General features: G+C 53.2%; 1 protein-coding gene across 1 annotated transcript; it reads left to right on the top strand.

Moving 5' to 3' along the window:
- Positions 1-9687: 9687 nt before the first annotated feature.
- Positions 9688-14733, top strand: Clec4o (C-type lectin domain family 4 member O). The gene is made up of 5 exons (XM_063229262.1): positions 9688-9782; positions 10191-10407; positions 11957-12108; positions 13591-13664; positions 14388-14733. The coding sequence occupies exons 2-5, from the start codon at positions 10371-10373 to the stop codon at positions 14524-14526; spliced, it is 402 nt and encodes a 133-aa protein (XP_063085332.1). The 5' UTR covers positions 9688-9782; positions 10191-10370; the 3' UTR covers positions 14527-14733.
- The last annotated feature ends 864 nt before the right edge of the window (positions 14734-15597 follow it).

The raw sequence follows: 15597 nt of genomic DNA, 5'->3' as shown, positions 1-15597 counted from the left end.
CCAGCTTTGGGGCGGGTGGCACTGCAGTACCCTTGGTCTCGCATCTCAATGCCAACAACTTAGCTCCATGAGAGGACCCTAATAGAGTGGGGTCTGTCTTAGGTTGGTCGGGAGAGCCCCTCCCGCCTTACCCGTCATTGACTCCATCACTCATCTCCTCGGGGAAGAAGGATGCCATCCAGAGGCACCTGTCTTTCTCGGTCCCCAACTGATGCTTTCCTCAGTAAACATGATCCAGTTGGGCAGCGAGGAAGCATTTGGGGGCTTAAAGGTGGAGAAAACCACCATATCATTAGAGAGGGGCACAGTGATATTGAACTCATGGGAAGTAATCGGGGCATCAGGAAGGCATGGCAATCTAGCTGTACAGTTGTGGGCATAGGTTTGCGGGAGGGTTGGAGATGTAACTGAAACAATGGACAGGGCTGGGGGATGTAGCCCCCCATACTATTTCAGCATAAGCACCGTTAATCAGCAGTAGTACCGCCAGGCATATTTTATGCCAGTTGACAGGGCGCGGTGCATGAGCAAACAAGAAGGCGCTCCGTCCCAGGCAGACCCCAAAGAGGAATACCAGAGTATACATTACCACACCCAGCAGTAGGTGGTTCGGTGCCTTGGCTAGGGTGTCATTGTTCTCCTTCTGCGTTGTCAAGTTGGTCCTTAGCATTATGGTCCCCTTCTCCTTTTTCTTCCTTTGTGGGGCTTGGAGTCTTTCTTATCAATCGCTCCGGTACCCACAGTGGTTCCTTTTCCTGTGGGGACACACAAACCGCGCCTCGGTTCCAGCTGACCACTGGATCCGGGCCCATCCACTGTCCCGTTAGGACATCCTTCCACTTTACCCATCCTTTGTTGGCGGGAGAAGGGCTACAATGCTCCATCGCCGGGGAGCGATCATTGCAGTTTTGATTCAAAAAATTATATGTAAACAGTGCCATGGATAGTCTTGCTTTTGGGGTCAGGCTGTGGCCTATTCCCCCTTTTTGTTTTGTTAAGATGTTTTTGAGGGTTTTATGGGCTCTCTCAATGATGCCCTGTCCTTGTGGGTTATAGGGGATTCCATGTTTTAACTGGACTTGCATGGTTTCACAAAATTTTGCAAAAGATTTCCCAGTGTATGCTGGGCCATTGTCTGTTTTGAGATGTCTGGGTTTTCCCCAGGCTGCCCATGCTGCCAGGCAGTGGTTAATCACATTAGACACCTTTTCCCCTGTTTCCACTGACGCAAAGATTATATGAGAGCAGGTGTCTATGGAGACATGAACATACTTTAGAGAACCAAACTCTGCCACATGAGTGACATCCATCTGCCAAATGTCGCCGGGGGTCAACCCCCTAGGGTTAACTCCGACTGACACTACAGGCGAATGGGTGTCACATGAGCCACAGAGTCGCACAATGTCGCGTGCATCTGCTCTGGGGATATGGAATGTATTGGCAAGAGTCCTGGCATTAACATGAAATTTGTCATGAAATTGACGGGCTTGTTCCAGTGGGGACAGTATATTGAGAATCCATAGCGGGCGAGTAGCCGCATCCGCGGCCGCATTGCTCTGCACCATGGGCCCCGGTAGGTGCGTATGTGCTCTTATATGAGTGATAAACACTTTATGGTGTCTACTCGTGAGCAATGCCTGGATAGATAAGAACAAGTTTGTTACTTTAGAGGTTGGCTTGATTGGGCCCGCAGTTTCCAGGACCTGTAGGGCATTAACAACGTATTTCGAATCAGAAACAATATTGAGGGCCTCTGAAAATTTTTGGAGAACTGTTTGTACAATCAACAACTCTACCACCTGTGGTTGATCTGGTTCAAACTGTATGGTAACCGGAGACTTGCCTGAGACTACATAGGCCCCTATCCCGGTTTTCGACCCATCAGTATAGATAGTTGTTGCATGAGCAAGAGGTGCGGAGGCGGTGATCTTTGGGAATATCACCGGATGTTGAGTAACAAACTGTAGTATGGGGTCCTTAGGAAATTGATTATCTATATCCCCGGGGAACACGCATCTCAAGATGGTCCAAGTATCCAGGCAGGCGGTCAGGGTCTTTATCTGAGAAGCAGTATAGGGCACCCGAATGGCATAAGGCGGGGAACCAAGATGTTGGATCGCTCTACTGTGCGCCTCCAATGCCAGAGAAGCAACTGATTCCGGGTAGTGTTCAATGACCTTGGCAGGTGAGACCTTAGGGTGCACCCACAGGAGTGGTCCCTTTTGCCAAATCACCGCCGTGGGCTGACATCTGGTCTGCAGCAAGCAGATTTCGAAAGGCTGTCCTGGGTCAATCCTCTGTAAAGTAGCTCTACTTATGGCCTTTTCAACCCTCTCTAAGGCAACCCTGGCCTCTGGGGTGAACTCTCTGGGGGAGGCAATGTCCGGGTCCCCCTTCAAGAGATCAAACAGAGGCTTTAAGTCAGAATTGGAGACATGTAAGTAAGGTCTGACCCAGTTTATATCTCCTAATAACTTCTGCATGTCATTTAAAGTGGTGAGATTATCCGTTCTGATGGTTACCTTCTGCGGAGAAACCAGAGTAGAGGAGAGTTTGGCACCCAAGTAGGTCACCACTTCTCCCCCTTGAATCTTGTCAGGGGCAATGTTCAAGTTAGCCTTTCTCAGGGCCTTGACCAGTTGGCCTAACATATCTTCTAACATTTTTGTTTCCTTTGCACTGATAAGCAGGTCATCCATATAATGAACGCATCTAATCTTGGGGAAGGCTTTTCATATAGGGGTCAGCAAGGAATCCAAATAGATTTGACACATAGAGGGACTGTTGGCCATACCCTGAGGTAGGACCACCCATTCGTATCTGAGATCAGGGCTCTCCTGGTTAACCGTGGGCAGGGTGAAGGCAAATCGATGGGTGTCTTCCGGATGCAGGGGAATAGAGAAAAAACAATCCTTAAGGTCTATGACATAGACTGGCCAATGTCTTGGGATCGCTGAGAGTGCCGGAAGCCCCCTTTGAACTGCCCCTAAGGGTTGCATCTGCGCATTGATCGCTCTCAAATCATGGAGCAGCCTCCATCTGCCTGATTTCTTCCTGATGACAAAAATGGGGGTATTCCATGGGGAAGTCGACGGCTTTAAGTGTCCAGCTTGAAGCTGGGTTTTTATTATTTCCGTTAGTGCTGAGAGCTTCTCCTTGGGCAGGGGCCACTGAGGTACCCAAACTGGACTTGGGGACTTCCAAGTGATTTTAATCGGGGTGGGTAGGAGAACTTCTTCAGTGGCCCCTAGAAAAAACCCAGGCCATGTCTGCCTTCCTTCTTCTCCATAGGTACAGGGGAAGTCTGGCCCTGTAGGGCAGAGCCCAAGCCCTTGCCGGGGATATACCCTTGATTCTTAAGCATGCCCTTGGCCTGAGGAGAACAATTGGATGTAAGGGTGACGTCCATCTGGGTAAGGATGTCTCTCCCCCACAGAGACACTGGCAGTTGTAGGACAAAAGGCTGGAAATGACCCTGGTGGCCTTCCTCATCACACCAAGGCAGGGTTATGGCGCTAACCTGAGGAGCTGTCACCATCCCTAACCCTTGAAGTGTGTTGTCTGCTGTATTTGTGGGCCAACTAGAGGGCCAGTCCTTCTTAGAGATGATAGACCGATCGGCCCCAGTGTCCAAAAGCCCTGTAATTTTTCTCCCATTTATTCTCAATGATAACATGGGTCTTTTGTCAAGTGTCAAATGCAGCCCTTCGAAAATCCCCGACCCCGCGCCTGGTCCCCTACCGCCCCTGATCCTCTGCTGAGAGGGGAATTTTCCGTGAAGGCTGGGGAGCAACAAAAGCTGCGCTATCTTATCTCCCTCGTTAATGACCAGAGTTCCGTTAGGGGATCGGACCAGAATTTTTATGCGGCCTGTGTAGTCAGAATCAATGACTCCGGGGACAACAATGAGACCTTGCAGGGCAGCTGAAGCTCTACCCAACACCAGTCCAACTGTCCCCTCAGGCAGCGGTCCACAACACGGGGTTTCTACGATTTGGGTACCCAATTCAGGCGTTAGTATGAGTCTGGTGGTGGCACAGAGGTCCAGTCCTCCCGAGCCGAGCGTGGCTCTTGTGAGGTTTGGCTGTCTCGAGGGGACATTCTCAGGGTCCGGGGGCCCACTCCTTGGAGGGGCCCCCTCTGGCCGTTTTTTGTCTCTGATAGCTGTCTGCCACTCAAGCGGTTTCCGTCACTATCAAAGATGGAACGACAGTCCTCAGCACGGTGAGCTCCTTTCCGGCAGCGCCTGCAAATCTCCCCTCCCCCTTGGACGGATCCACCGGAGCGATTCCTTTGGGGGCACTCACGCTTCAGATGCCCTAGCTTTCCGCAAGTGAAGCAGGCGCCTCCTTGGGGCCTCTCTCTGGCCTTTATTTTGTTATTGGTAGCCGCTGCGAGCAGGGCGGCCACACCTGCGTTGGAAAGGGGGCCCCCTATCTCCCTGCAAATTCTTATCCAGGTGTTTAAGTCCTTGTTCTTATGTGGTGCGATTGCTGCCCTGCATTCTTTAGTACATTGTTCGAAAATCAGTTGCTTGACCAGTGGTAGAGCTGTCTCCTTACTAGGGAAAATCTTTTCTGCTGCATCTTGCATTCTAGCCACAAAATCTACAAATGGTTCTGCGGTGCCTTGAACTACCTTAGAGAGGCATGCGGATGCGGTCCCAGAGCCGCTTACCTGTTTCCAGGCTCGCATTCCAATAGTATTGATCTGCTCGTAGACTGCACTGGGGTACTGCGTTTGATCTTCAGCATATTGCCCCTCCCCCGTTAACATGTCTCTGCTCCATCCCCTATGACCCCCGGCAGCATTCCTCTCTGCCTGTTCTGCTGCGTACTCAGCATACCAAGCCCTCCAATCCAGATAGCTGCCAGCTGGAAGGCAGGCCTTAGCCAATTGGGCCCAATCCCCAGGCGTAAGGGGAATAGAGCAGAGATTTTCTAGTATTGCCACCGTGTATGGAGCTTCGGGGCCAAAAGTCGTGACCGCGCTTTTCAACTCTTTTATCTGCTTAAGGTCAAAAGGCTCCCACACATTCCTACCCTGGCCTGGGGCAACTTGTATGGGGTACACTCCATAGGGGCCCACGTCTATCCCTGGTTCCGGCATCCTTGGTCCCGCCCACCATTTAGAACGCCAGAGCGAGCCATGGAAGTATCTTGAACCCCGAGGCGGCTCAGCATAGGACGGTGGCGATGGGCGGGGACCGATAGTAGCCGCCAGTCTCCTAACCTCACTCTGCGCCCCCTGGTGGCACAGTTCCTCACGGCGCACCGCCTCCGGAAATAGGTCCCAAGGTGGGGCCGAAGGTAATTTCTCCTGTCGCCAGCAGGGGTCAGCAGAGGGCTTCTCTTTTTCTCCCTCCGCGTCCCCCATTGAGATGGCGCGGAGCTCGCGTCGGAGACCCCCATAGATGCTTTTCCTGGACTGTGCTTCTTCATAATAGGAATCAGACGAGTCCGATTCCTCCCCCCTGGGGTCTTCCTCCCGAAGGGAACCTTCCCTAGAGTTTTCAGCTTTCGCCCGTTCGAAGGCTTCTCTCACCTCTTTGATACCTGCACCATGGACAGCGGGCGGGAAACCCTCGTTTTCCTTCTCTAAGCAGGTATGTATCATCTCCCACAAGGGGCGAACGGAAGGGGATAAGTCCCCGCCGAGCTCGGCAGAGGCCAGATCCCCCCCAACCTCTCCCATGAAGGCAAAGTCAAACGTCCCGTGGGTAGGAACCACGGGGCTATCCGGTCAATCTCGGCAATAAACAGCTCGAGAGTGGCACGACTTACCCCAAGATCTTTTGTTTTTAACAGTCTCTTAAGGGCCTTGGCTAAATCCCCAGCCTCTTTGCTCGGTAATTGGCCCATATTCTATCAAAAGATACCCTCGGGTGGCTAAGATCTGCTCACCTCGATACCTGGCGTATGTACACCAGGGGAGTTAAGAAACTTGCCCTGTAGGTGCGCGCCACCCAGGGCCCAGGCGTACTCCCAACTTACCTGGCCGACGACCTCTGCCGCGTGGTAAGCCAAAAGCGGTCTGTCTCTGCAGTACGGGGGTGATCAGCTCCCCGTACGGGCCACCAAAATGCGCCGCGCGGCCTCTGAACCCCCGACCGGCAGGGGAACTGACTCACACGACACACCAGAATGCAGAGACAGAGGTCGCGTTTATTGACTCTCCACACAGGTCGTCCCCGGAACGTTCCTCCCTGATCGGACTCTCCAGTGGGGCTCTCTCTGTTGAGTAACCCCGCGTAGTCCTCCACTCTCTATGGTCTGCGTGTCTTCTCTTCTCTCTACCTCCTGCTCTGTCCTTATATCTATAGTCCTGTCCTATAGGGTAACAAGGCGTGGCAAAGTCTGATTGGGGGACATCAGCTGTAACTAGGGAGAAGCTGAGGGTAAGAATACGGAAGTAGGAAACGGGCGCCATCTTGGCATCATTCGATGGGAGGGGTAATCTACTGAAGGCTTCGCTCTTTCCTACAGGCCTCATCTGCTTAGGCAGGTCCTCTGGCTCGGCTCCCGACAGGGTACGTCCACGGAGACCCTAGAGGGGGAGTGGTGATGAAAGGGACAAGAGACACAAAGAATGGAGACAAGACAGAAGTCCGATCAAGTCTCATTTATTCAAGGAAAAAGTATCAGATATATAGGGGTATTGGGGAGGAGGGAGTTGAGTTCTGAGACATCAGCAGGTAACTTAGCAACAGTGGCAAGACTGAAGGTTATAGATTAAATCAAATTTTCAAATTTCCTGTGTGCGGGCTCATAACATAATCCCTGAATAGGCCATACGAGCTAGGCAAGGTGCTGCTTAACTACCAAACTTAACTCTTTAGAGGGAGGTAAGGTGGTGCGGCCTGTGGATATAAGGTGGCAGCCAATTACATGGCTTCCCACAATATGAGTGCATGGAGATATGCTAGGAAGGTAGACTGTGGCCTCAGTGTCCAGCTGGGACCGAAGATCCAGTGGCTGGAGGTAGCTAACGGCTCTGTACCTTTTGCATCTGGACAGCCATTCCCTGCTTAAAGGGAGATCCATGATTAGCATAGAAGACAGTGGGGAGCCATGGGAGATGTTTGAGCAGGGGAAGAACAGGTCAGACTGGGCACTAGAGATCTCTCTCTCTGGCTACATGGGCATGTTCACCAACTTTCCATCACAGCAACGAATACCTGAGGTAAAGTAATCTAAAAGGAGGAAAAGCTTATTTTGGCCTTTCAGAGATTCGATCTGTTGTCATTTGGCTCTGTTGTGGTGTCACTGTGCACTGTGGTGGAGGAGACTGCTCCCCTCCTGGCAGCCAGGAAGTCCAGAGAGACAGAAAGCTGCCAGCATCCAACATCCCTTCCAGGCAATGATCTCAAGGACCTCACTTCCTCCCCCTAGGTCCCACATCCTGCAAGTTCCACTCTTCACCCCCCACTGCCTCAGGCTGAAAACCAAACAGCACAAGGGGACCTTTAACAGGGCATTTAAGATCCAAACTACAGCCAAGGGCCAACTGAAGGCATGAGCTCAGAATGAATGTTTTTACTGCAAAGAAATGATAAATGTTGAAAGTGACAGGAATGTTAAATTTATATATATATATTTTTCTTTCTTTCTTTTTTTTTTTTTTTTGAGACAGGGTCTTTCTATGTTGTTCAGGTTGGCCTTGAACTCACTCTGTAGCTCAGGCTGGCCCAGAACTTGTGGCAATCCTCCTGCCAACCCTCTCCCAAATGCTGAGATCACAGAGTGTGCCACATACCCTGGTTGATTTCATATTCTTGATGAAATTTAAGTCTTCCAATTAGAATAAGATTGTAAATTCCAAAGAAAAAATCCAGCTAGATTTTTTTATTGATATTGGCTCATTTAGAAAGAACTGACACCTTTATAATAGCTCATTCCATCCTAGAGCATGGAGTAGATCTTGTTTTTTCAAATAACCTTATAGGCCTTTAAAGACATTTGTTTCTGTTTTTCTTAGCTGATTTGATAAATTTTCAACATTTTCCATTCATATGTATTACTAAAAGGTTACCTCTTTTCCATGCAGAAACTTTTAAAACACCTATTTTGGATCATTGGTTGTTTGGAGCATTACTCACAAAGCGGGCTGACTGTGCATGGAAATTGCCAGGTGATTAGGTCTGGGGGGTCCTGGGATTGCAAAGCGAGTGCTAAGCCAGTCCTGCCCCCTCACCCCAGCCCTGAGGGCAGGTTTTAAGTGCGGGGAAAGTACTGGGGTTACAGATGTTGCCACCATCCCAGTAAACAAACAAGCAAAAATGAAAACAAATTGGACACCCCCTCCCGCGTCGTGTCTGCGAGGAGGTGAAGCTGCATTTGAATTTGTCTCCAGGGGTCCCAGGAGCCCTCTGGCTTCTTGGTGTGCGGAGCCCGCAGAAGCAGGGTCCTCGGGATCCTGAGCAGGAAGGGGAGCGCCTGGGCCTGGGGGAAGAAGGAGGTGAGAGGCGCGGCTGCGTTTATGGGCTTCCTCTTCAGTTGGAAGCTCCGGCTCAAGGTATTATTCATTGGAACCTCCGAGGAGCAGATGCGGGGAGATAAGAGATCTGGAAGAGGACCAGGAGAGGAAGGGGGAGGGTCGGGGAGGGGTGGGAGGGGACGGGCGAGGAGAGGAGGGGAATGGAGGGGATGGAAGTTGAAGGACCGCACAGAGCATGGTGACACAAGCTTGTCATCCTGGCACTCGAAGGCTGAGGCAGGAGGATCGCTGTGACTTCAAGCCCACCCTGGGCCACACAGCAAGATCTTGTCTCAAAAAACCAAAATAAATGAATAAATGAATAAAAAACGATGAGAAGGAGAAGGAGGATGTGTCATTACCATGCTCCCCACCTTCCAAGAGGAGTGTGGGCGGGCATCAGGCGCCCATGAAAAGATGAGGGCTGTGGCTTTGGAGCATTCCACCTCCCAGAGCAGGAGACCCGCGGGTGGGGGCGTCTCCTCCCCTGAGGGTGCAGACACCTGTGGTTTGGGCCTTGGGGTAGTGAACAGTAGCTGCGGACCTGGGTCCCTTCTGTCCCCGGTCACCTGCCCCTCACTTGGCCAGGAAGGAAGTGCAGCTGGTGCTGGGGCCCCTTCTGTGTGGGGTGTGGCTGCCCCAGAACGCTGGGGGCACCTCGGGCACAGTGGTGCAGCCATGGCCAGAGGTGGGGGCGACAACTGTAGGGACCTCAAGGACTTCCCAGCGCTGGAGACCAAGTGTTCCCGCGGGCTGGGAGTGGCTGGTGAGTTCAGGGGTCCTTCGCACATGAGGTCAGCAGGGTGCTGAGTCTCTTATCCCTGTTACACCTCCTCCCATCCCGTCCTGGAGGGAAAGGCCCTTCTTACCTTTTGTTTTATTTTTTGTGGTCCTGGGATGGAACTCAGGGCCTTCCCACTCAGCTCTGTCCCCAGACTGTTTTATTCTTTGTTTTGAGAAAGGGCCTTGCTAAGTTGCTAAGTTTCCCAGCATGGGCTTCAGCTTGTGGCCCTCCTGCCTCAGCCTCCCAGAGTGCTGCTAGGGGCAGCCTGGAAGGGCTTCCTTACTCAGCCCTTTTCAGAGTCCTCAATGCGCTGGGGAGTCCTTTGGGAGCCCGGGATGGTAAAGGGCTCTTGTAGGGTCCCCAGCCTCTCTTCGAGCCCATCTGAGTTTTCTGGGAAGCAGAGGAAGCGTCTGACTTGGTTTCCCCCCAGGGTGGCAAGACAAGTCCTGGAGGTGCCTGTGCATGGCGCTGTCTCTGAGCCTGGTCTTGGTGGTCACTGTCCTCAGTGTGGTCCTGCCACAAGGTGAGGTGCCACCCTGGTCACAGTCTGCTGAAGGGGCTTCTTCCCTAGGCATGAGAACGGTGACAACAGGAGGTGCCCTGCCAGCCATGGATGCTTTGGAAGGGTATTTGGGTAGGCTGGGGCAGGAGGAGCCCTGGCTAGTCCGTGTGCATCACAGGGGTTTCTGCAGAGCCCCAGACCCCCTCCCTATGGAGAGGCTGAACCCCAGTGACACCCCAGGTCTCCAGTCTTCCTGCTGTGCACTCACTGGTTGCTTCAGAGGGAGAGTTTACATCTCTGGGCCTCAGTTTCCTTCCCTGAGAGCAGGGCGGGGCCCCAGAACCTCCAAGGTCCCTGTCCTGGCTGGGAGGACCTTAGGGCCAGGTGCGGGGGCACAGGAGCCTCAGAGTCCCTGTCTGTGTCCTGCAGTGTTCAGGACAAGTCAGCAGCTTCGGATGGCAGTGACACAGATGGAGAGGACGGGTGAGTGGCGCAGAGGGGGCATCCCCTGGGGCCCTGGTGTGAGTGTGACCCTCACCTACCTCTCTCCCTGCAGTGGCCCAGGGACTGGCCGGTGTGGGCTATGCCCGGGATACCCTGAGAGCTGAGATGTTCAGGCTACTGGAGGCCACCCGTGTGGGCAACGGTGAGGCTGGGGGGGCAAACCCCAGGAGGCCGAAGGGGTGCGGGGAGGGGACAAGGCCTTGGGGTGCAGCTGTTGCAAAGTGGGGTGAACGGCAGCTTCCTCAAGCATCCCACAGGGGTGTGGGTGGTGCGGCCTTGGCAGCCCTCGGGAAATGCTTTGCTCCAGCACTTATACTGAGTTGGGTGCTGCTGGAGGTGGCGCCCTGTGCCAGCCATGTAGGAACAGCATTGTCACCACTGCACCACCTCCAGTGGCATCTTCCTTTGTGGGTCTTTGCACCAAGCAAGGGACAAACCAGGCCTTTTGGTTTTTCATTTTGAGACAAGGTCTTGATACTCTTCCGCTGCTAAGTTGCCTGAGTTGGGTTTGAACCTGTGATTATCCTGCCTCAGCCTTCCAGAGTGCTGGAATTATAGGCGTGCAGCCACCTTCTTGTTCTTCTTCCTCCTTCCTGACATGTCGTCTTCCTGTTACAACCAGGCTACCTCCAATCCCTGGGCTCAAGTGATCCTCCTGCCCCAGCCTCCCAAGTAGTTGGGACTCCAGGTCTGCGCTCCTGGGTCACCTTGCTATTATTTATTTTGCATATAACTTCTTCCTTCAAAAAGGATTTCAAGCCAGGAATGGTGGCTCACGCCTGTAATCCCAGCACTAGGGAGGCTGAGGCAGAAGGATCATTGTGAGTTCGAGACCAGCCTGGGCTACAAAGTGAGCTCAAGGCCAGCCTGAACTGCACAGTGAGACCCCGTCTTAAAAAGACAAAAAAAAAAAAAATTTCAAAATGACAAATCCTCACCATGCAGCACTCTGGAGCGCAGTGTGATGAATTCCGTGTTCATTGTGGGGTGACTGGATGAAGCTAATTAGGGTACCCATCGCCTCACTTTTTATGTTTTTGTGAGGACGTTAAAAGTTGACTTTGTCAGCCATTTAGAAATACTTATTTCTCTGGGTTCCGGGGAGCCTGGTCTGTCTCTGGTGGTTACAGGAGTGGCTGGGCCAGGCCCAGTCCCAGCTCTGTACCGCAGGCTCCCCCTGACCCTGGAGACCAGTTGATTATTTTGTCTTAGAAGCAGCGTTTCTTGGGGCCTGCAGTCGGGTTCTGTGCTGTTTGGGGTGCTCTGTGGCAGCCTGGTCATCCCCACAGAGGCTAGCAGGATTCCTCCCCCATGGCTGGAAGTTGCCCAGGCTGGCCTTGAACTTGCGATCCTCCTACCTCAGCCTCCTAAGTACCTGGAATTCCAGGCCTGGGCCCAGGTTCTGTGCACCGCCCCTAGTTGTGTTGACCAAAAGCATCTCCAGCTGTGTCTAGATGCCCCCTGGGGGCACAGTCACCTGGCTGACAGCCTCTCTGGGCAGACAGGAGTATCTCACACACACACACACACACACACACACACACACACACACACACACACCACACTCTCCCCTGGAAGGGAAGGCCGTGGAAGGCCGTGCAGTCACTCTGCGTGCTGAGTCCCAAAGTCCCCCTGTGCCCTTCTGGGAGGCCACCGGTGGTGTGTGACTCGCGATGCTCCCTGTCCTGCAGGCTCCTCCTGCCAGCCCTGTGACCCTGGCTGGGGTGCCTCCCAGGGCTCCTGCTACCTGGTCATCCCTGGCAACTTCAGCTGGAGTCAGGCCTTGCTGGGCTGTGCGTGGGCACAAGCACACCTCGTGGTCATCAGCGGCCCAGCGGAGCAGGTGCGAGGGGAGCAGGGCGGGGCAGAGGGGGAGGAGGGCTTCAAGGCCCCCCCCACGTCTTTAAGCTCCGCCCTTTTCTGTCCCCATCCAACCTCACTTCCTGTCACAGGGTGGGGGGAACTCTGAGCTCTGTGCTCCTTTCCACCTCTGCCTTGGGTACATGAGAGCCTCTCTCCAGCTGTCTGCTTGGGGAACTCTTACTCAGCCATCAAAACCCCAACACCAAACCCAATCAAGGCTCCCCTTGATTTTTAAGGAGTAGTAAAAGGCGTTAACTGAAAAGTACAGTGAATGTGTAAATTAAAAAATTCTAGTGAAGGATGCGTTGCTGTGGCTTCCTCCTTGTTCTTGAGTGCACTTGTCCTCCGCTCCTTGTCACTGTTGACGGCGGCTCTAGACGCACCTTTCTGAGGGTCTTCAGGAGGTGTGATCGAAGGGGCGATGACTGCCACCCACCGCGTGCCATCTGGCAGAAAGTGGCTCGGGAAAACAGGCGCCATGTCCTCGTTCGGTTTATGCACTGCGTGTGGCTCCATGAAACTTCTGAGACCTCCCCAGGGTCACAGTGGCCAGGAAAGGGAGCCGTTCTGAATTGATCAGGACCCTGAGGCAGCCAGGACAGAGCTGCTGAGGCCCCTTGGGAGAGGGGACTCCAGAGCTGCTGCAGGAAGTGGCCAGGACGAGGACGGACCAGTGTTTGAAGGAGGCAGATTCTAAGGGGTTCTTGCAGTGTGCTTTTACTGTTTTTTTTTTTTTTTTAAAAGTTCATTTATTTTGTTTTTTGAGACAGGGTCTCACCTTGCAGTTCAGGATGGCTTCCGACTCACTGTGTAGTCCAGGCTGGCCTCAAACTCACAAGAATCCCCCTGCGTCAGCCTCCCAAGGGTTGGGAGGACAGGCATGTGCCACCATGCCCGGCTCATGATTGTTTAATTTGAATGCAGTATATGTTTTCCCCTGCATCTCGGATACCTCATCATTCTGGAGACTCCACTGCAGACCTTCATAGGCTGTGTCAGCTGCCCGGCCACCACCTGGGCCAGTCTGTGTACCCTGCGGTCTCCCGGGCTGAGAGTGAGGCTTGGCAGGGCGCATGGCAGTCACCTCAGAGGACACTTGGTCCATATGTGACCGGCATTTCTTCCTAGGGGTGCAAACCTGCACGCTTGACTCTCAAGCTTGAGGGTGCTCTTTCCTCTGCATAGATGGGAAACTGAGGCAGGTCACCTGTCTGAGGTCAGACATTGTGAACATGGTGGGTGTGGGGCTTGCAGTGAGGAATCAAAGCACACACTGTACCTTTGTCCATCCACCTGTCTGGAAGTTCCTGTGTGCATTCTGCTACTAGCCCCCTGGGCATTCCTACCTCCATTCTTTCAGTTTTGATGGAAGGAACTACTTGTGTTAGGGTTTTCATGTTGGGGTTTTGATGGGTTAGTAAGAGTTTGCTATGCAGACAGCCAATGTGCTTCTCCTATCCAGACTTTCCTGACATCAACTGTGAATACCACAACCTGGATTGGACTCTCCAGAGAGGCCCAGGAAGGCACCCACCGGTGGGTCAATGGCTCAGTCCTCAATTACACATGAGTGTCACACTGTCTCGGGTCCATCTTCCCCGAGGGACTTTGGGAAGCAAGTTCAGGCCACTGTGTGTTTCTCTTCCACTTGTTCAGGACTCGGGTCAGCACTTTCCCTGAGCTCCACTTCTATCCAGCCTTTTTAGTTTTCATTTTAATACAGGGTCTTCCTAGAAGCCAGGCATGATGGTGCACACCTGTCATCCCAATGCTTGAAAGGCCGAGGCAGGGAGATCTCCATAAGTTCAAGGCCAGACACTGTAAAAAAAAAAAACCCAAACAAATGTAAGAAAACACAAAACAAAAGAGAAGGTCTCCCTAAGTCACTAACGTGCCCTTGGCTGGGCTTGAATTTGCGACCCTCCTGCCTCAGCCTCCCAAGTGCTGGATGACAAGCCTGAACCATCATGCTTAGCAGGACTCTCTTTTTGCAAGAGAGGAAACTGAGGTTTGGAGACCTTCCATATGGCCTCAGAGAGAGCAAGTGGTGGGGTCTGCCTGACATCACTCAGAAGGGGAGAGGGCCCAGGAGCCGGAGACCCCCAGGCCACACTCTCACCGCGCTGCCCTAGAAGCCCAGTCTCTGTTGGAGGGACCAGAGGGTCCTCTGGTGTCCATTCAGGCTCGGCTGCCCCAGTTGCCTGTGACAGGCACCGAGGGCTGAGGACAGGATTGGAGCTGTTGGCTTTTTCTTCACAGAAACTGGGCCCCTGGAGAACCCGGAGATGACAGGGCCACGCGGAGCTGCGTGGCGATGCTGCCCTGGGGGTCCTGGCAGGGCTCATCCTGCAGAACTGATGATGCGGCGTCCATCTGCGAGCCGCGGCAGAGCTGCTGAGCCTGGGGAGTGCGGGCCCCACCACGACTGTAAGGGGCATCTCTCCACCGCCCACGCCCCTTTCTTGGCAAAAGTCTCCTGTGCCCCTTTCCTCTGTTCTGTCTGTCACTGTATTGTATCATCTCCTTCCTGATCCCAACCCCTTTTGCAAAAGACCTGGCCCCTGCCTGCTGTCATCTATCTTTTATTTTACTTTTTTTTTCTGCTTTGGGGTTTTCTTATAAGAGAAACCATGCAGTATTTAAGCTTGGGCGTCTGATTTATTTTCCTACAAATGGCTCCAGTTGATCCTTCTTTATGGCAGAGTAGTACTCCGTGGCAGGTGAATTCTACATTTCTTTGTCTGGTCATCTGCTCATGTACCTAGAGGCTACCTCCAATTCCATTTCTGTTGAGCAGAAGGAATAACCTGGGAGCACTCTTGGGTCCCTGTGCCCCAAAGGAGGGTCACAGCTCTGTTCCTGTGGGGCCAGGTGTGGCCATGCCAGTGCCTGGACCACTAAGATGGAGGCAGGCTTGTCCTCAGCGTTGGTTCTGCTCCAAGATCCAGTCATTCTAGAGTGGGATCCCTGGGGGACCCCTTAGGACAGGGCTTCTGCTGGCCTTAGGAGACCCACTGTGCTGTCCCCCTGCCCAGCTTCCAGAGCTGTGAGGAATGAGCGTTTTCTTTCCCCCCACCCTTAGGCACTGGGGATTGAACCCAGGGGGCACCCAGCTGTACCTCCAGCCCTTTTTTATTTTTAAACTACGAGACGAGATCTCTTCAAGAAGCCCAGGCTGGATTTACAGTTCTAGCCATCCTGCCTCAGCCTCCTGAGTGGCAACTCTCCAGTCTGCTGGGCGGGTGCTCCATAAACAGATTGCAGTGAATAACATCGAAGACCTTTGTGAGGGGACTGCTCAGACAGGGGTGCAGTGCCCAGTGCCCTTGCTCAGCAACCTGCATCCTGGAGAGTGCTTGCCTGGCTCCGTCCTGTGAGGAGGCGCTGAGCCTGCAGGCCTCATTTCCCTGTGGCCTCTGTGCCATCCAGCGACACCCGGACACCCCAGGCTCTGCTGAGGGACAGCACT

This window comes from Cavia porcellus, unplaced genomic scaffold, assembly GCF_034190915.1.
Source record: "Cavia porcellus strain 051 isolate PalLab524CR breed Dunkin Hartley unplaced genomic scaffold, mCavPor4.1 scaffold_17, whole genome shotgun sequence".
NCBI classification, from domain to species: domain Eukaryota; kingdom Metazoa; phylum Chordata; class Mammalia; order Rodentia; family Caviidae; genus Cavia; species Cavia porcellus.
This window is presented reverse-complemented; position numbering and strand designations above follow the sequence as displayed.

Excerpts from the sequence above, each read along its gene's own strand:
- Clec4o (XM_063229262.1), top strand. The coding sequence starts at position 10,371 with ATGTTCAGGCTACTGGAGGCCACCCGTGTGGGCAACG. Across the intron at positions 12,109-13,590 it reads TCAGCGGCCCAGCGGAGCAG|ACTTTCCTGACATCAACTGT; the intron begins GTGCGAGGGGAG and ends TCTCCTATCCAG. Across the intron at positions 13,665-14,387 it reads GCCCAGGAAGGCACCCACCG|AAACTGGGCCCCTGGAGAAC; the intron begins GTGGGTCAATGG and ends TTTTCTTCACAG.